Below are 20,312 nucleotides of genomic sequence, written 5' to 3'. Positions count from 1 at the left end.
TGAAGGAGAGGTGGATGCAGGTGCCCACAGTGGCCCCAAGCCTTTAGGTTGGAAGGAATACATGTGGATTTTTAGACAGCAGCCAAATCTGAATTTACTCCCCACTAGGGAAAAAGAGATGTGGTGAGCAGTCACCTCCACATGTGCCCACGCCCCACTGCTTGTAAGGAGCTGTGGGAAACCCTCATGAAGAGCACTCGGGCTGTAGCTGAGAGTGGGGTGTCCTGCACTGCCCTGGAGCTGCACACCTGGGAGCTAGCTCCTGCCTTGGCCATGGGACAGGCAGCTGCTGAGCAGGGACCCAGGGGTCAGCAGCGGGCCTGCTGCTCACTGGGGCTGCTCAGGCAGGGCATACAAAGGGACAGGTGGGAAATGTCTCCCAACTCTCCTGCCTCTTACTCAGCTGGCATGTAAACTCGGGTTTTTCTCAGACTCAGTGGGCAGCCTGTTGCTGGGGGCAGCGCACCCCATTAGTGCAGGCTGTGAGATCTGCTCCCTTGCTAGGAACTGCTCACTTGACCAGCCAACACTGGTGTGCAACCTTGCAAACTTCAGGGGCCAGGGGAAAAAAAGGGGGAAAAACAGAGCTGATAGCAGTTTGGACTTTATTCTTTGCCACTGTGACAATTTAAAACTGGGAACTGAGCTGTGCGAGCAGCCAGCCTCCCTGGGTGCCCAGTCCAAGATTCAGGACTGCAGAAGCCAGAAGGCACTCAGGGGTGGGAAAAGCCTCTCCCTGCTCCTGGCCACATTCCTAGCACACAACCCACAAAGCTGCATCTCTCTTTTCATCTTTTAGCAAGGTGGACCTTTGACAAGGCCCAGAGGGGTTGCTAAGGTTGCTGTGAGCTCTGCTGCTGTGGGTGCTTGGAGGCACAGCCACTGAGGTGTAACAGCAAAAAGTGTCAAGCTGCTCCAAGAAACAATGTGAGACTTGCACAGATAACAGGATTTGTGATCAGAGCTGCCAGAGAGGGGTTGCAGGGCGTCCCCAGCAGGCTGCAACTCACAACAGCTGTGGTCAAATCTCCCAGAACTCTGGATACCAGGATCAGGCAGTTCTGGGAGACTTCTGCAGTCATGTGCACTTCTGCTGACCTACCTGTCCCTAAGAGCATCTGAACCAACTCTTCTGATCCTTCTCCCCTGACAGCATTACCCTATGGGCAGCTGGTGTAGGCTTAAAAAGATTAAAAGCCCATGAAACCAAAGCACATGCATCTGCAGGATTAGCCAGGCTACTATGAGCAATGTGATGGTTTGTTTTGTGAAGTGACTGGGACAGCTACCACCAGTATTTGGCAAAGATACACTGATCTAGGTGAAAGCAGAGTTTACATGTCTAAAAATATTGTGGTTTTCTTTATCTGGCAAAATTTTCTTGCTGATTTGGAGTTTATGCTGTTAAATACTTAAAAAGTGCATTTCTTTTTACGAAGCAACTTTTTTGTTTTCCCTGGTTTCCTTCTCCTCCAGACTTTACCCAAGCAAACTCAGCAGCCCAGTTTCAGACTCTGACAGCTGCTGATTTGGCTGGAGGCCAGTCTGTGGATCTGAAAGATGTGTTGACATGTAATTTTCCCACTCCTACTGCATATGAACTGTCCACTGTTCCCCTTATTGCCTGGAGCTAGGAGAGGTGACACAGCAAAAGACTGCAAGGCAAAACCGTGTGGAAATGACCCCTGTGGTTACCCAGTGTTTTTCTGGACCACACTCCACAAAATAACATCCATGCTCATTTTTCATTACCTGATACTTTTTGCATAAAGCTCTTTGCTGTGGTTATTTCAGACAGAAATAAAGCTGTTTCCCAGCCCTGGCTGCTGCCCTCCCTGGTGGGAATGGTGCCCCCATTCAAATGGGGGTAGTGGAGGAAACTGGGACTCCTGGGGTTTGGCATCAGTCAGTCATGTGTCATGGATCTGGTCAGAAACTCTTGGCCACCTGGTTTGCTACGTGTGGAAAAACAATATTAGGGATTAAGAGGCATGAATAAGATCCTCAGGGAAAAAGTGCCTTTAAAGGAAAAAAAAGTGAGTTTAGAATTTCAGTGTTATGATTCAAATGGTGCCTTTATTTCATTTTTTAATGAAGGCAAAAATGCAGCAAAGTATGCAAGGGAGGAAATTCTAATGTTAGTATCAGCCTCATAAATGTTGTACTTCCTCATTTAGGAATCATTTAATAACTGGCTTTTCTCAGTATGTGGAAGTCTCTGCCATGAGGTATTGAAGCCAAAACTCATTAGGATTAAATTAATAATAATGTTTATACAGCTACACTGAGAATATCCAGAGCTGCAGTGTCGAGGACGGGAAATGATTCTTGTCTGGCACATACTGAGCTGCTTGGCTGCAGCTGGAGGGGTGAGGGAGGAGCTGCTCTTTGCCCAGGGTGGTCTCAGCATCCTGCCCTGCAGCTGCAGAATGTCTCTGGAGCTGGTTTGTGGTGCTGGGCCCGGGGTTGGGGTTTTTTTTTCCATATTCCATTCCAGGGCCCAGCCTGGCGGTTGCTGCACTGTACGTGTCAAGATTAAATTGTGGCAACAATGGGGAAGGTGCCTGGCGGCCACACCCAGGCTTTTGCTTGCATCAGCCTCAGGTAACGTGTGAAGTACAATATCAGCTCTGCTGGGGGTCTCTGCACACTTCTGTCACAAATCTTCTCACACAAGTGGTCCCCAGTCGGTTTCCAAGCCCCGCAGCTGCCCCTTCCCCAGGCACTGGGGGATGCACAGGCAAACTTGGATTGGGAGGGTTGCACTGTGAAGGAGAAACCTGGGCAGGAGTGTGAAGGTGCAGCTTTCCCCATACCACAGGGGCTGGGTGCTCATTGTCACGTCAGCAAGAGTGCTAACATCGTGCCTGTGCAGTACAATGGAGAGGAGGCAGCTGCTAACAACACCCATCCTCACGTGTTAGTCGTGAAACATTGACACCTTGCACGTTGTTATGAAGATTAGGTGCCTCCTCTGAAGAGTGCAGAGTTTAGGGAAAAAAACTGCAGAAAATGGGAACTCACAGACTGTGTGCCAGGATCTGGAAGCTGCCACACCGGCATTTCCTGTGTGATGGATGAGACATGGATTAATGACTGAGCAGTAGGTTCATGAGCACCCCAGGAGAAGTTTGGTTCTGCAAAAGGCAATCCCTTCCTGACAGAGAAGCCATCAAAGAGCATCCATACACCTCTGATATAAATCAGTCTTTTAAAAAGTCTTTTAAAGTCTCTTTAAACTGTGTGTCATGGTTCAACCCCAGCTGGCAACTCAGTACCTTGCAGTCCTTGCTCAATCCTCTCACTCCTTGGGAGGATGGGAGGAGAAACAGGAGAAAAGAACAGGTAAAACTTGTGGGTTGAGATAAGAACAGCTCAATGACTGAAATAAAGTGAAATATAATAATGCCAATTATAATAATAACAATAATAACATATAATGATAGCAATAAGAATGAGTGGAAGAGAGAGCTAGAACCCAAGAGAAACCAGTGCTGCACAGCACAATTTCTCACCATCCACTGACTGATGCTCAGCCTACCCATGAGCAGTGACCAGCGGCTCCTGGGCAACTCCCCCAGCTCATACGCTGGACACAATGTTTGATGGTGTGGAATATCCCTTTGGACAGTTTGGGTCAGCTGTCCTGGCCATGCTGCCTCCCAGATTCTGGTGCTCCTGCTCCCTGGCAGAGCAAGGGAAACTGAAAAGTCCTTGATTGAGAGTAATCAGTGATTACCAACATTATTGTCTTACTGAATCCAACACACAGCACTGTGCCAGTTACTAAGAAGAAAATTATCTCAGCTGAAACCAGGACAACAGGGAACAGAAGTCCTTTGGGAAATGAAAGATTGATACTATAAAATATGTGGAAAGAACAGCAGTATTTTCATAACCACAAGTGACCAGATGAAACTGTGCAGGTTTGTTCAAAATGACATTTTGTACAAAATAACATTTTATAAAAGGAAAGGAAAACCTGCAACCCCCAGACCTCGCCTGTTTATGTGAATCCACTTATGTCATCTGCTCATGTAGACTGAGCACAGTATCAGAGTAAGAAACCAGAGTCCAGGTTGACTGGGGAGCAATCTGCTCTCCTCTCTAGACAGCACTGCCACAGCTGCTTTCTCTAGTGCTGTCTCCAGTTACAGGTGTTTATAAACATGTTGTTCCCTGTTGTTTTCCAAGAAATACCCTCTGTTATGGCAGGTGGTGCTGAGGGCATGGCTGGATCCCAGTGGGACCTCTGAGGGCAAAAGGAGAAGGCACCAGGGACAACCCAGATGCCACTGGAACCCTCAGTGGGGAAAATAAATGAGTGAGGCAGCTCCCAAATATAATCCTCAGGACAGCACTGGGTGGGGGGAGAAATCTGCTGCATCTGCCTGGTTTTATTCCAGGGAAGTATGCAGGCAAGGTTCCTGCATGTCTGCCTTGGGCAGGGCACCGTGGGTGTCCCAGCACGGAGAGAAGAGCTCTCTGAAGGAGCTCCTCTCTCGTTTTTGAGGCTGTTGGGCAGGGGTAGGTGCCCTGGTATTTCTGTGCCTCTCTTCCCAGTAAATACAGGGCCCAGACTCTCCTCCCTGGCAGCCCTATCACCACCCACCCCGAGAGCAGCAGGCAGAGCTGAAGGGAACTGGGGAAGTTAGGACAGATTTTAAAATGGAACTTAACAGGTTTATGGATGCAGATCTGCAATGTGTGTGCCTGCAGCACCAGGCACTGGGTGTCACTGCAATTGCCCTTTCCTGACTGCATTTTCCTGAATTGCAGCTGGACCCACCGGATTTCTCCAACATCCTGCTGTCAAGGGGCTGTGAACATAACTGCAAGGGCTGGAGGAGATATCCAGGTGCTTCTGAAAAGGTCAGGCAACATCTCTGTCCCTCTGACTCCTGCATGGTCACCAGGGGTTGGAAAGCCTGAGTCTGCACACGCAAAACCAGGACTAAATACCCTCCATCTGAGCATCGATTAAAATAAGTCAATTTGGTTATGTTAGCTGCATCGATGATTGCATCAGCGCCGCGCAGCCAGAGGTGCTGCGTGTAACACCCGCCCCCTCACCTTAAAGCCACCAACACTTTTATTTCACTGGAAGAACTGGGCCATCGTTTACCATCCCGGGAATCCGTGCCAGCTTGTGGTTTGTCTTTTTTTTATTTGTGTCAGTCAAGGGACGCACAGGGCAAGGCAAAGAAAAATACTGTTTGCTTCCTTATTAGTCAAAAAAAGGAAAAAAAAAAAAAAAACAACAAAAAAACAGAAGGGGGAAAAAAAGGGAACAGTTTCCCAGAACTGTTTCTGGAAATCCGTCAGTGCCCCCGTGTGTCGGAGCGGGGCTGGCGAGGAGGGCTCTGCGCGCAGCCCGCGCATGGCAAGGGCAGGCCGGTGTGCAGGCGTCCAAAGCGGGACAGCGGGTGGGGCGGGCCGGGGGACCGCACTGTCCCCTCCCAGACGGGGCTGTGAAGCGAGCGGGCCGTGGCAAAGGCTCTGCGGCAAAACATTTCCAGGGACAATCGTGTCCCACAGGGGCAGATTCGCCGCGATGCCCCAAATACGGTGTGTGAGAGAGGGAAATATCCAGAAATCGCTGAAGAGCCGAGGGTCAGTGTGCGGGCAGGCGGGAGGGCGAGGGCGGCTGCAGAGGCCGCCCCGGTTTCTGCATTTGTCTCCAAAGCGTTTCGTATCCCCAGAGACGGCGGCCGCCCAGCGCAGGGCTGGATTACGAGAATCCTGTTCTGGCCACGGGTTTTTAAAGCAGATTAGTGGAAAATGGAGAGAGCTGCGTGTTGTTGCAGAGGCGTTCGCCTCCCTCCGGCCGGCCCCGGCTGCTGCGCATCCTTTGCGCCCGCAGCGGCAGCACCGGAGGCAGCAGCGGCCCACGGCCCGGGGTGCTGCACGCACCAGGCACTGCTGCTGCTGCTGCTGCTGCTGGTGCTGCTGGTGCTGCTGGTGCTGCTGGTGATGCTGCTGATGCTGCTGCTGCATCACTTCTGACGCACTGCACGGACCCGCTGGGTTCCAATGGGCCCCGAGAGGCGCCGAGCTGCCCCACAGCCGTGCGGCGGGGGCTGTCCCGGAGCCTCACCCGGGCCCCAGCACGCCTACTGCTGGGCCCAGGGCTGCTCTGCTTTGGTGTGTTTATCATCTATTTTATATTTGATCTAATTTTCACTCTGTGTCATCCCGTTCTCTGCGCCTCACGGCCCCGTCCCCCCCTCCAGGCATCCCTCCCCGCTCGGGGCGGGGCCGGACGCCGCTGTTTGGATTTAAACGTAGCAGCGGGAGGGGGCGGGCTCGGCCGGTGCTTCCCGGCTCCCGGCTCCCGGCTGCGGCTGCGGCTCCGCCATGGTGGTGCCGGCGCGGCGCGTTAAGACGGAGTACATGAAGCGCTTCAAGGAGCCCAAGTGGGAATCGTGCGGCGCCTGCTACCTGGAGCTGCTGCACTACCGCCTCAGCCGCCGGCTCCTGGAGCAGGCGCACCGGCCCTGGCTCTGGGACGGCTGGGAGCAGGACAGCGGCAGCGGCGGCGGCAGCACCGCCGGCTCCCCCTCGCCGCCGGGCGCCGGCAGCCCCGCGAACGCCAAGGAGGAGGAGGAGGCGGCAGTGGGAGCGGGAGCGGCGGCGCCGAGCGAGGCGGGACGGGCCAGCCCCGGTAGGGAGCGCGGCGGTGGCGGGGGGGACACGTGTGCCCGGGGCGGCCCCAGCCCCCTCCCCGTGCTGCCCTGCCCTTCTCCGGGGGGCTCGGCACGGATGGCTCTGCCCCGGCCGCCCCGCCGCGGCTTGGGGCCGATCCCCCATCCCGGGGTGACCGTGCGGGAGCATCCGGCCCGTCTAACCCGCCCCCAGGACACGGCCCGGGGGTGGCAGGGCCCGTCAGCCGCCTCCAGCCGGGTCCTGGCTGGGCCTGCGAGAAGCCGCGGCTGCGGCGTCGGAGGTGTCGCTTTAAAGAGCCGAGCGGTGGCAACTCTCATCCTGAGTCACAGCCACTTATGTAAACTGTTGCCATGGGAGCCAAGCATCTCTGCAATTATATAAGCGGGTTCTCCGGCAAAAGCAGCGGCAGGTTGGACTGTGTGCCAGTGGCTGGCTCGTAACGCAATTGCTTTCCGGGACCTGCACACGCAAGCTGTCTCTGCTGAACGCCGGGTTCTTAATGCCCCCTGAGGTTTGATCTTGGGTGCGCAGCTGAGTGGGGTCAACTAAGTAGCCTGAGCAGGTGCTGAGCTGGTAACAGTTTATTCTCTTCCAGCGCAGAGTAATTCCCGTCTGCTGTCTCACGGCCTAAGAAAGTGGTTAGGCAGATATTAACATGGTCAAGCTTCTCAATCTGGTATTTTTTTTAACCATTAGATACAGTTTCTTACCTTTAGTGAAAGAATACTGTATCTGGCAGCCATTGATTGGTGGTTTGAAATGCCTTTTGAATCAGCTGTCTCCCTGTTGTACAGCAGCAGGGAAAATCCTTGAGAACTCTTCAGTTAAGCCTCATGCTGCCTGGTTGTTGTTGTGGTGTGTTTTTTTTTTTTTTTTTTTTTTCCTTCTCTCCCTGGAGTTAGATGTGCTTGTCTGGAGTGGGGAAACAAACCTGATCCAATGCCCTTTGGGACCTGAGCTTTCCAGAATGATCTGTGTTCTGAGATTCAAGACTAAACTGCATTCATTGACCTTAAGAATTCCACATTATACAAAAGCTTTAGCTTCTGTTCCAAAGGCTTGGTGTTTCAGGGCATACTAGCGATGTGAGTCCTGCAGTCAGCTGGGTGGGCCTGTGGTACCCTGGTCTCACATGGGGGGCACACAGCTGCTGGGGTAATGCATTCCGCCTCCCCAAAGCTGTTCTCCTCATTTCAGCTGGGATAATTTTGTGCCTGGTAGCTGGTACAGTGTTGTGTGTTGGATTCAGTATGAGAATAACACTGATAACACAGCTGATGTTTTTAGTAGTTGCTCAGCAGTGCTTACCCTAAATCAAAGATTTCTCAGTTTCCCATGCTCTGCCAGCCAGCAGGTGACCAGAAGCTGTGAGGAAGCACAGCCAGGACAGCTGACCCAAATGGCCAAAGGAATACTCCATAGCCAGAAAGTCCTGTCCAGTGCTTAAACTGGGTGGAGTTGCTCAGGAGCCACTGACTGTGCATCACTGGTTTCTCTTGGGTTTTATTCTTCCCTTTTCATTACTATTATTATATTTCACTTTATATAAATTACTGAGCTTTTCTTATCTCAACCCATGAGTTTTTCTGATTCTTTTCCCACCCCCCTGTAGAAGGAGGGAGTGTGTGGCTATGTGATACTTCACTGCTGGCTGAGGTTGAACCACAAGAGCTGTGCAGTGATGGATGCACCCCAGCTCACCAGTATGAAACAGAGTATTAGTGGGCCTAGTTTTGCTTTCCACAATCAGGCCTTGAGGAAGCTAGACTGGGAGCATGTGTGGAAGAACTCTACAGTATGTCAGTGAGAAGAACTAAGGAATTGCAAAAGATTAGGGAGTGGTTGCATGGGAAAAGGCAATGCTCTCTAAAGGCTTGGCTTTTAGTGAGAGGAGGTGGAAGCTGTTGAAGCTGCCCTCAGAACCTGGCATTCCCAGCCTTTCTGATGCACTTTGAATATATACAAGCCTGGGGCAGTTGTTGTAGGGACCTGAATTTATTTTCATTCTTGATGAGCCTAGGGTAGAGCACATAAACATGCTACAATCTAATGGCACTGGCGTTGCCAAGGCTAGAGACTGCTGGCCAGGGTGCTCTGATCACTCATTAGTTTGCTCCCTGATTCCTTCCCGGACTCCTCCCTAGGGAAAGGTTCAGCTGGAGTTACTTGGTAGCCTGATTCTGGTTGGGATTTGACAGGGAACAGCAGCTGGGTAGCTGTGTCTGTGGTCAGTGACAGTGCAGTGACTCTCCAGTGCATCCAGTTGTGTCCCCAGTCCTGCAGCAGTGGCAAAGGGACTGTGGAGCTCCAGTGGCCTGCCAGGCTGCAGGGTTCTGGGCAACTGTGCTGCTCTAACTGATACACCTTTGCCATGGATGCTGTAAGGGAATGCCTAAGGTTTTGCCAGGTCCTTGCTATTTTATAGTGGAGAAAAACCTGTACTTCACATTCACTTTTTTGCCAAATGGCTTAGAATAAACATTTCTTAACTTCTGTGAGTATTTAAGAGCTTTGCTAAGTCTCTAGCAGAAGGACTGAAGACAACTCTGGTGAGGCAGCTGGATTTAGTGGATATTTATTGTATCCTAATGCACATATAAGGAGGTGACCCATTTAGTATTGGACAATCATAAGGATACATTTTTCTTCTGCTTAGTGGCTGGCTAATTAAGGCGTGTGGAAGAGATCACATAGAAACTACCACTCTGAAGCTTCTACTATTAAACTGCCTTTTTTTTCCCTTTACTCTGAAAGAACTTAATTACACTGAAGTGCTGTGGGGGTAGCTGAGTGTGCTCATGTTGATGACATCTTTTGTCTTCTGAATCTGACATCCACCCACATGCTGGAACATCCTAGCTGTTACCTGGCTACTGCTGCTTCCTGCTGTTTTGTGGGGAATCTGATTTCTGCCTGAGTGCTATTGACAGTGCTTGTTGCCAATACGGCAACAAGCTGGTCAGCACTAATGTTGTTTAATATCTGAGGTAAACACAATTCATAATGGCACGTGCTGCCCTGGTTTCCTCTTTCCTCTCATTGAAATGAGCCTATGTGTGTTTGTAAAGGTCGTGGACGCTCCTGGTGTGTGAAGAGGAAGTGGATGCAGGCAGCCTGGCTTTGATGTTCAGTGGTGTTGGTCCAAAGCACTGCCAGTGTGAACCCATGGGGCAGCACGTGGCACAAAGGTGCTTTTTCCCTTTTGCACTGAAGCCATGGCTGAGTGATACCAAGGTGTGCTCAGAGGCAACTTTGGGTTAATTCCTTCTGACCCTCCACTTGTGGCAGCTGTTTGTGGGATTGTTCTGTGGAATATGCCCAGGCACAGATGTGCGCTAAACATAATCCCACAAAATCTTGACCTAAATGAACTGGTGTAGTTGTGGTGTAGACACGTCCTCAAAGCTGTCAACAGAACCCAGTGGGCTGGTAAGTACAAGACAGAAACTCTTGGCAGCAGTGCTGCTGTCAGACCTGTTGCTTGTGAAATGACACTGCTGCACACACATGCAGGATGAAGGCATCTTTCAATCCTCTTTGCCATTTTGCCTTCAGCATTTTTGTGCAGTGGTCTTAAGTGACAGCAGTGACAAGCTGCCATTGAAGGAGTTGCCTCAAAAGTATTTGGAAAGCAACTGATGTGGATTAGTGGAACTAAACAGAAGATCCAGTTTCAAACTTGTTTCCCGATCTTGTCTGTCATCATGTTGCAGGGGCATTTGCTGGCCCATGTATGTGGGAAGAAGCAGTTTGTGGTGGGGGAAGAAGGCAAGGGCATCAATTCAGGGGTTTACAGTACTGTTATTTAAAGTTGCTCCCAATTTTTTTCCTTTGGAAACAAGCTTTGCTATCAAGCCAATCCAGTAATTACTTTCCAAACTGCTCCAAATGAAGCTTGCATGAATCTAATCAGCTCTGAGCTGCTGTGTGGCTGCTAGCTCCATTATTGCCTCGCGCAAGAGCTGCCTTGAAGAAATTATGTTGCAATCTGTTTCATCTGTAGTAACTTACTTTCTACCCAGCTGTAGTTTGTTGATACCCACAACAAACCCCCAGGGTTATATGGCTCCGTCAAGAGGTGTAGGAGACCTGCCCCACTGGGGAGGGGTCGGTACAAAAGCAGGAGAATTGCAGTTCTGCCCGCAGCAGTGCAAGCAGCAAGTGCCTCTCCTGGTGCTGAGGTATTGCTGTAAGGAGCCAGCATCTCAATGCAGAGATCACACTGCTGAGCCTGTGACCTGGCCCGTGGGTCTGATCAGAAGGCTGTTGGTATCTGCAGTAAGTCATCAGGGCCTTTGCAATGGGCGTCCTGTGTGGCAGAGCCGTGCGAGACAGCAGCTCCCCTGGGCTCTTCCCGCCTGCTCCAGGAGCGGAGCTGTTACACAAGCGGGGGATGCAGCAGGGTTTAAGTGACCTCTTCTGGGCAGGAGCTTCCAGCTGCCGTGTTGGGTGGGCCTGCTCTGCCTGTTAAGCACTTAATCCCCTCCTGCTCTCCATCCAGTGTGCTCTGCTTAGCGTCCATGATGCAGTTTCAAACGTTTCTAGCTTTTCCCCTCTCCTGTCTAATCCCTGTCATGTTGCAAGCAGTTCTGAGTTTCCCGTGTCTGCTGGAGCTGATGCTCTGTATGGGAAGGAGATGGGTAGGAGTTGCTGGCACCTGGACTTCCTCCTGAACAGCTGGGTCTAAGTCCTGCTTCAACTGCTGCTCTTTTGACTTCATGTGAAAAGTGATAGCTAAGATAATAGCCTGGATATAAACTGTAGTTTAAAATAAAAGGCTTAAATAATAACTGTTAGACATCTTGTGCCTTCACCAGTTGAGTTCTGTGTAAAATGCACTGTAGCAGTGGGTTCATGGAAAGCCCTGCTCTAATAGCAGGTGCTCATAAGTGCTACAGTGCACTCTGGCATATAGCATTGACTGTAAGGCTGTGCACAGGACTCTGTGTGCCATTTACCCATATGCTTTTATTGCTATTTTGGGACAAGCTGGCTCAATCATTTCTGGACCAGCTGGAGCTGTATCCTGGTGAGTAGCATACCCAGGCATGGCTGTTGCCTTGTTTTTTAAAGCTGAACTATCCATGTAATTGCAGTGCCCCCACTTTCCTGTATTTTTAAGTCTCTAAATGCCACTTCTGCTGTTTATGAAGTCAGTGTTGCTCCATCCCCCTTTGCAGAGAAGGAAGATGACATTTTCCCTTGAATGGAAGATGAAACAGCTTTCTGAAAGGAAAAGCAGTCTTGTTGCAGAATTGACAGCAATATGTTCCCTTTCAGAGTTTAATTTTCTCAAAAGAGTGCTCCCTTCTGATAATGGACCTAGGCAGTCCCTCCTTTGGAGTGGCTGTGCAGGGAGATGCTCAGATAATATTTTGTAAGGGGATAACTTTGTGCTGCCTGTTTGCAGCCATGATGAATGAGCTGCCTTGTTTCAGAGTGAAGCTGTGTGTCCCAGAGCACAGAGAAAACAAGCATAACAAGTCTAATACTACACTGAGCTCACTGCTGCTGTCTTTTACCAGCCTTGTCTATAGTAACTGAAACTACACCAGGCCAATATTTAGGTATGTAAAATTCATCTAGCCATTACTCTCAATGTGCCACTACTTTGGCCTTGACTAATTTATTTTTGGTTGTTTTGTGATGTCATTTAACTTAGCTCTCAACAAATACAGCTGTAAATACTTTAACAATGCTGGCCACTCTTTACCAAATACTCAGCAGCACTGCAGTATCAGCTGTGGATGAATGCTACACCTTGCACATCTTGGAAGATGGTTATAGGCAATCCTGAACAGGGCCCAGCACCAGGGCCTCAGTGCTGCTTGGCAGCACAGAAACTGTGCTGGCCAGGCTAACAGCTAGCAAGGGAGCATAAGGCTTGCCTTGGGGGAATTCTGGGGCATGGAACAAGCCTTGGTATCTTTACCCTGCAAATGTGAAGTGTAGGGTAAATGGATGCTTAATCAAGAGTAAATGGATGCTTAATCAGTGTGCCAGGCAGGTAACTTCTATTTCATCAGAACTGGATGGATACAGAACTGACATTAAAGCAGCATCAGATTGGGCATGCACCTGCTTGAAATCCCAGCAATTATCAGGAGTGGTTGCTATTATGTCATAGGATTGACAAGCCCTCCTGCTTTTAATGATGAAAGCACTTGGGTAAAAACTGCACTACTTGTCTGTGGTCAACATGTCACTATGTGAGCAAGCCCTAAACCAGAAGAACTCCCTATGACAGTGAAGGAATTCCTTCTGTTCATACCAGAGTATGCTGGTGATGGCTGAATGTGCTGAGACTTGGAACAGAGGTGGTATGGAGCTGGTCCCCACTAGTAGCAGAAATAAACCAGCAAGTTTGGTGTGTTTATGTCAGCAGAGTTTAGTGATTACTGTGTGAGTCTAGCAGAAGACAGCCTCTAATGATCAGACTTGAAAGGAATTGGTTACTAGTGGACTCCAATAATCTTAGGTGAATAAAAGGATGTGTCTTGTAGGTGATCACACACTATGGGGCAAGAAGATTGGCTCTTATGGAACAGTTGTTCCTCTGTGATTTTATTAATTAATATTTTATATAATGCTGATTCAGTCTTCAGTGATGATCTAAAACTGCAGTGATTCAGCCTTTAAATTCTTTTTCACAAGCCCTACTTTCCATACCCAGTGTCTGGAGGACTATTGCTGGCCCCTTGCTATGGAAGGCTTAAATGTGTGGGACAAATGAGCCTTGGGGAGTAATGCCTGCAGAGTGTGGCACTTTAAACGTACCACATAATTCACAGATCAGGTAGCAAAGGTGATGTCTACTACTTTGTGGGGTCTTGCTTCATACTCTCCTCTCCTTCCTAAGCAGAAAACCATAACAGAGATAGATGTATAAACAGAACTTGAAAATGAATCACTTTTTTCAGAGGAAGTTGATAATAGGAAGGATTTAATATTGCACACAGTCTTCATCTCTGACTGGCTAGCAGCATCTATGTGGCATTCGGCACTCCACCTGTTTGCTGTCTGAGAGATGCAAGGATGAAATAGTGAAGACAGAAGATCACTGGAAACCGTCTTTAAGTTCTTCTTGGGGATCTCGGTTATCCATAACCTCACCAGTGAAAGGCATTTTTAAGTATGGGAAAGCTGTATTGTAGTCACTAAAGAAAGAATGAAGACATTTAAGCAAGGTATATGTCTGTCGCTAAGGGAGCAATGACTTTTCGAATTTCTAAAAAAAGCACAGCTTCAGTGATGTATTGAGAGGCTGTGCAAATCAGACATCAATATGTTGTCTTTGGGAGCTTAAAGCATAACTGTTTTTTCTTCTCCAGAGAAAGAAAAAGAAAAAGAAGATCAAGAAAAGCAAGAGAAGGAAGAGCAAGAGAAAACTGTAGAACATACTTCTGTAAAGGAAGCAGACAAAACCAGCCGTACAGGACGACGTCCAAGTCGAAGTGCCTTGTCCAGTCGGAACGATCGAAAATCAGCCAAAAGTCCCCAAAGGACAGATGCACCAAAGGAGAATAAACATCCATTTGCTCTGTATGGCTGGGGAGAAAGACAGACAGATACTGGGAGCCAGAAAACTCACAACGTCTGTGCTTCTGCTTCAGTGAATGAAGTAAGTAAGAGCTTCTGTTGTATGAAAAGGCAGTGACTCCTTAGTGCCTACAGATGTCTTAATAGCTGGGTAAAACTTCTCAGGGGTCCCTTTATTTGAATATATGGAGATTCTAGCAGCAGGTTCTAGCAATGAACCTGAAGAGTCTTGAGATGTCCAAATAAGAGCTGTTGGTTTACTGTTGGTTTGGAAGCTTCCCAGGTTTGACTAACATTTGCAATTTCTAATTAAAACTGCCTGTCCTGTTTGTGGCTGTTACAGTGTTACCAGCAAAACTGGCTGTTCCAAAAGTATTTCTGCATTCTGAACTTCATGAGAACAGGAGAAGAGCAGGCAGTTAGCACCAGGCACCCCACAGCAGGCAGGCAAATAAACACTGGCGAAGTGCTTGAGCTGTGAAAGAGAGACTTTTGCTGGGGCACTTCCTAGACTAGGAGCCTCACTGAGATGGTACAAGTGCTTTTCTGCTAAGATGTCTTGTCTAGCAGCCTGGTTTGGTGGCTTGCCAGTAGGAAATGTTGCTTGCAGCAGAATGGTCTATCAGATGGCTGATGGATTACAGAGCTGGTGTAAATATTACCAAAATAGCACAAATTAAATTCATGTGGCATGGACAGCACCAGCATTCTGCTGTACTGGGGCTCTGTTTCCTAGCTTAGAAACAGCAAGGGAGTGTTTTAACTGATCCATTTCTTTCTTCTCTATAACTCTCCTAGGCTGTAAAACACAAATCATTAATGCATCCCTGCCAGTGTCTTACCCATAGCCAGATGGAGCTGGCCTTTGATGGGCTGTTTTGGAAGGGATTTGAAGCCCAAGCTTTTTCTTCCTGGACAGCTCAAACCTTTGGGCAAAAGGAGGAACTTGAGCCTTACAGCTTTGGAAAGAAGCTGCCTTTCCTGAAAATGGACACTAATGCTAAATTGATAAATTTTGGTCAGTGCTCAAAATAGTTGACTGGTGCTTTATGTTGAAGCCTAGAAGAGGCGTAAGCCTGACATGAGCAGAATTATTTATATTTTGTCTTAGACATCTAATATTTTTTTACACTAGAAACAGCAATGGAACACCTCAGCTTGGCTCTTGAGCTTGGACTGAACAGGCAGAACATTTCTGAAACACTCCCAGTTATGCAGTGTTTTGTCACTGAGGATGCTTCTTTATGTAGGAACCAACTACTTATTGCCTGCTGAGGTTACTTTTTCTTGCATGTTTGAAAGGTGTTACTTACCCCTTATTGAGATGGTTGACAGGGTTTTCAATATGGATATTGATGCATGCAAACATAGAAAGTGGCTTTTCATATTAAATTTTGGGGGAAATATGATAATTTATTAATATAAAAATGTATGTAATTGTGTTCAGCACATTGTTCAAAATTAAGATCTTTAGTCTCTAAGGGATCCCTAGGGTTTGGTCTTACTTATATGGCTTAGGGATATTAGGCTTAAGGGATGCTTAGGCATATTGAGGACTGTTTTTAAATGATACAAACAGAGAATTGAAGTTTTTAGAATTTATCTGATTAAGACTATGAAACATTCAAGATTTTTACAATCATTTAATAGTTGGAAGCGTGAAAGATAATGCAGAACAGAAATTAAAGCACTTCTCATGGAAAAAAAGAAATCTATGTTCAGTTAATGGTACAAATCAGAGAAAAAAATATAACCTTGCTCACAATCCCTGTTCCTTCAGGATGGGGTCTGGGACAAATAAAAAGTGATCCTTGTCATTCCTGAGGGCTTCCTAGGCTGTTCCCCTTCCATAATACTAACTCTGGTCTCTTAGATTCACGAGTCTGCCCTGCGAGCAAAGAACAGGAGGCAAGTGGAGAAAAGGAAGCTTTCTCAGAGGCGAGTGCGGTCAGCAGAGGCAGAAAACACCTGGCGAGCAAAGCCCTCCCCAGCAGACAACCCCTGGATGACAGAGTACATGAGATGCTACTCAGCAAGAGCTCTCTGAACCTGGATTCCCTTAGGCATCCTCAGAAGAAGTCACGCATATCAGGACACTGGTGCAAGGAACCAAACCACTTATGCAAGGTTTTTATAGGGAGTTTCCAGCTGTTAAAGTATTTGTTACAATGTTTTTATCTTGGCTACCTACCTCACAGTGGGGTGTATCCTTGGAGCCATAACATTTGAAGAGGCTTTTAGATATAACTACCCAAACTTTTAAACAATTCCCCTTTTGGGAATTTTTCTAATGCTTCAGTTGGTTTGTTTTGAGGGTGGGAGGGGAAACCTTAACATACAGGGAGTCAAAGCAAAGTCACTTTTTTGATGATCATGGTTACAAATAATCTGTTTTCCCTTATTTAAAGTTCAAGTCATGGGGAGATGGTATTGGGGAAAGATTTTAAAGGAGTGATGGAGGTGCCTTTGTATTTATAAAACTATTTAACAGTTTTATGACAATAAGCATATGAAGACAGGCAGCAGGAAGCCAGTGTGTCTGGTAACTAGCACTAATAAATGTAGATGCTTTAGGCAGGCAAATACCAAGTATTGTCTGTACACAGAAACTTTAAAGACAACAACAACCCCAAACAAAACCAACCTTGTTTGATTAATGAATCAGCTGATGCTAACTTTTATCACTGTTTCTAAGGTCATTAGAATAAACCACTCATTTTCAGGGCAAGAAACAGCTACAGGATCATTTTGCTGTAGCTGTTCCTGTTGTACCAAATAACTAATGTAGACAATCATTATCTGATAGCTGCCACTCAAAAGCAGTTACTTGTTCTACAAATATAGAGCTGTACCACTGTACTAACCTTGTGATCACACTTAGTCTGTACTTAATCATGTAAATGCATTTATTGAAGGAGAGGGCTGGCTCCTTTCTGGTGAGGTCTATTTTTAACACTTAAGAGTATCTATTATGCTCAGTGAGGGTCAGAGTGCAATATGCATTCTTCTTGGAGGTATTGTACAGGTCTATTGTAAAAGGGTTTAAACTTGAAAATTGTACTGATAAAACTTGTAGATGATGTCCTGAGAAACTTGCTGCCTCTCGAAATTGGTGCAGAACCCCTCACTTTATGGGGGGATGGGGAAGGGGGTAAGGGCTAGGGAAAGGAGGGGTGTATCCTTTAGTAAACAAGAACATATAATGAAGTTTGAACATTTTTGTTTTGTAGGTCCTACTTCTACATAGTAAGACAGTAATTGTGATTTCCTTGGTGGTATTGTTTCCCTCAGGTGGCTGTAAATTATCTTTTTTTCAGTTTGCTAACTACGCTTTAGGCAGATGATTGCTGTAGTTGTGAGCTTTGAAGTTTTGTTCAGATGTGTTGTGTGTTAGTTACTTATGTTGGTTATCTCAGTTTAATTGTTTTGAGGCTTGTGTTTTACAGGCTGGACACATTCCCACAGGAAGCATACTTGCACTTCTAGAGCAGAAACCTGCACTAGTTTTAGCTTCATCCCACAATCTCAGTGATTAAGGAGGACTCTGGAATTACTATTGCAACAGAGCATGCTTAGTGAAAAGTCTGATTGTGTTCTTGAAGAAAGCAATTGTGCAAAGGGTCCAAGCACTGCTGCCTCCTAGTGTCTTACATCACTAAAGGTTTCATTACTCACAATTTTGATTTTGTTAAATTAAATCCTAGAATCCATGAAACTATAAACTGTTTTTTGTTTAACCTGCCTTTTAAGCACAAAGCTATAAAAATACAGACCCCTCTTGTTGAAGGCTACCTATTTAAGATCTTACAGCTTTTAAGTCTGGGAAAGCACAGGATGATTAAGAATGTTTTATAGGCAGCAAAATCCCTGTAGGGGATTTTGACTGCTAAGTAAACCATAGGCTAGAATTTCCTGAAACTTTAGAACAGTGCCCAAAACTGCGGAAAACTACTCCAGAGAATGCCTTTATTCCATATGAGATTCTTTTCATTTCCTTTCATGCTGTGTTTTCCTCTTTAAGTAACTGCTGTAAATATGCTTAGCTTGTTTCTGATGCTGTTGCAGTTCCAGAAGCCACCCAAGCTTTACACAACAGTGTCAAAGCACCAACTCAGTAGTGTTTAACAGCCTTATTCAATAAAAACTTGCCTGTTCCTGTTGCCCACACACTTTGTAGGCTTTATGTAACCACAGCAGATGGATTGTGCCCTCAGTGCATTTTGTCACATTCAACAGTTTCCTTGACTGTGTAGGGCAGGACTCATCTTGCCATGCTTTTGAAGATAGCTTCTACAGTTCTCTCCTCCCACAGGGAATGGAAGAGCCAGGATGACTCTGTGCCTGCCTTAAGTACTTGTGTTTGGATAAGATGTATCTCCCATTAGGTATTGGTGTTTTCAGTAATTATAGGAGGCCTGAGTGTCTTCTGCCTTGGATACTGGGAACTAAAAACATCTCCAAAAGGCCTGTTCAGGTCGTCAAATCACAATTTTCAACAACATCAGGGCTGCTGTATACTAAGGAAATTGTCTAGTCCTAAAATCCTTGTCTGGTCAAGAACTGTTCCTCACAAAGATGACTCACTAAAAGACAGCAGATAAGGTGTTGTGAGTTGTTGTGCTTTTTCAAATGGTCTGTAGCCAAAACTATCCTGGGTGCTATGTTAGTACTATCTGGGTTTAAGTAACACAATACCTGAAGTGAGGGGTAAATCATTCTGCAAATCAGGTAGCCTTCCTGCATTTGGATATTAATTGACTATAAAGCTACTATTTTGCTTAGACTATATGAAATAGTGTAGTTCTGATCACTGCAAGCTCTGTGTGAAATGTTTGGTCTGGAAAACTGCTGGTGCTTTGATGTTAACAAATGAAAAGCCAATTGCATTGTAAAGCAGAACTTTCCAGATGTAAAAGATTTAAATGTATTCCATAGATTCCTATAGGAGGTGGCCATTTGCTTCAAATTTGATTCACTGGAAGGTAGAAAACTTAGTGAATGTCTCCCTATCAATTAAGGAATTTCTAAACATTGTCTTGCATGGACTCTTGAATTTAGCAAAGTGGTGAACACTTCTCACTCCTGTTTTAGAAGTAAAACTTTTTGGTAAGAACACAGTAAATACTCAATTGTCCAAAGTTTTCATTAAAATGACTGTTTATTCCTTTGTTTCTGGAAGTACTTAGCTAAGTGAAGCAAGAGTTTTACAATGTGTAATGCTGCAGTTTAACTATAGTGTTGTGAAGATAGTGTTTACAGTGTAAAATGTTACCATGAAAACTGCATAAGAATGTCCTGTAAAATACAGTAGCATGCCTGTTCAGTCACTGCTGTCACATCTTTGCAACTATGAAATACAGACTTTTTCACAGGAAGCTGAGATAGTAGTCAAGGTGATAGCTAAACTTAGAGAGCCAACCTTAACTAAACTGAGGAACAGTTTCTGGTATGAATTTTATCCAGGTAGCACATGCAAATTTAAATTGAATTTTTAACACATAGGGAAGTATATCTGTTTTCATTTTTTATGGTATAATATAGCGCCACTGAACTATAAAGGCCTCTCTGATTTTTTGTTTTTACTGTGATAGGGACCAAATGCTAGCAATCTGAGGGCCTAATGTATGGTAACCTGGATATTCCAGTTTCTTTTCCAGCTCAGTTAGTGCACTCAGCAGCAAAGCCATAAATGGAGCCTGACTCAACACCTTGACAAGTAACCCCATGAAATTAGGGGTACAAATGACTGGGAAGCTGCCTCAGCTATTGTTAGCACTGAATTCACTTTAAAAACAATAGGGAAATACCATCTAAGCTTGAAGCAATATGTGTTTTTTAAAGTTTTTAAACAGTATTTTGTTTTTAATGCTTCTGTATTGTCTATTTTAATAGTGTAGTCTCAACTTGTACATGTGAATAAAATCAGTGACACAAAATGACTGGACTGCTTGTACTGTGTTTTTTGGGATCACATTTTTTTTTCCCCCTTACAGGGTACTTTAGTCCCTGCATGCAAACTGTGGCTTCTGCTTGTCCCAGATATTCTCTCCTGGAATGTAAGTGACAGGCTTCTGTAACAACTAAGGTTGGCTATGAAGTTACATTAC

The 20,312-nt window shown here is 46.4% G+C and overlaps 1 protein-coding gene across 2 annotated transcripts; it reads left to right on the top strand.

Moving 5' to 3' along the window:
• Nucleotides 1-6,320: 6,320 nt before the first annotated feature.
• CCSAP (centriole, cilia and spindle associated protein) lies at nt 6,321-20,144 on the top strand. 2 transcript variants are annotated; one of them, XM_063151647.1, is made up of 3 exons: nt 6,321-6,664; nt 14,004-14,287; nt 16,079-20,144. In XM_063151647.1, the coding sequence occupies exons 1-3, from the start codon at nt 6,358-6,360 to the stop codon at nt 16,250-16,252; spliced, it is 765 nt and encodes a 254-aa protein (XP_063007717.1). In that variant the 5' UTR covers nt 6,321-6,357; the 3' UTR covers nt 16,253-20,144. The 2 variants fall into 2 exon arrangements, with proteins under 2 accessions (XP_063007717.1, XP_063007716.1); XM_063151646.1 differs by having other exon boundaries at nt 13,998-14,287.
• The last annotated feature ends 168 nt before the right edge of the window (nt 20,145-20,312 follow it).

Source organism: Melospiza melodia, chromosome 3 (assembly GCF_035770615.1).
Source record: "Melospiza melodia melodia isolate bMelMel2 chromosome 3, bMelMel2.pri, whole genome shotgun sequence".
Lineage (NCBI taxonomy): Eukaryota > Metazoa > Chordata > Aves > Passeriformes > Passerellidae > Melospiza > Melospiza melodia.
This window is presented reverse-complemented; position numbering and strand designations above follow the sequence as displayed.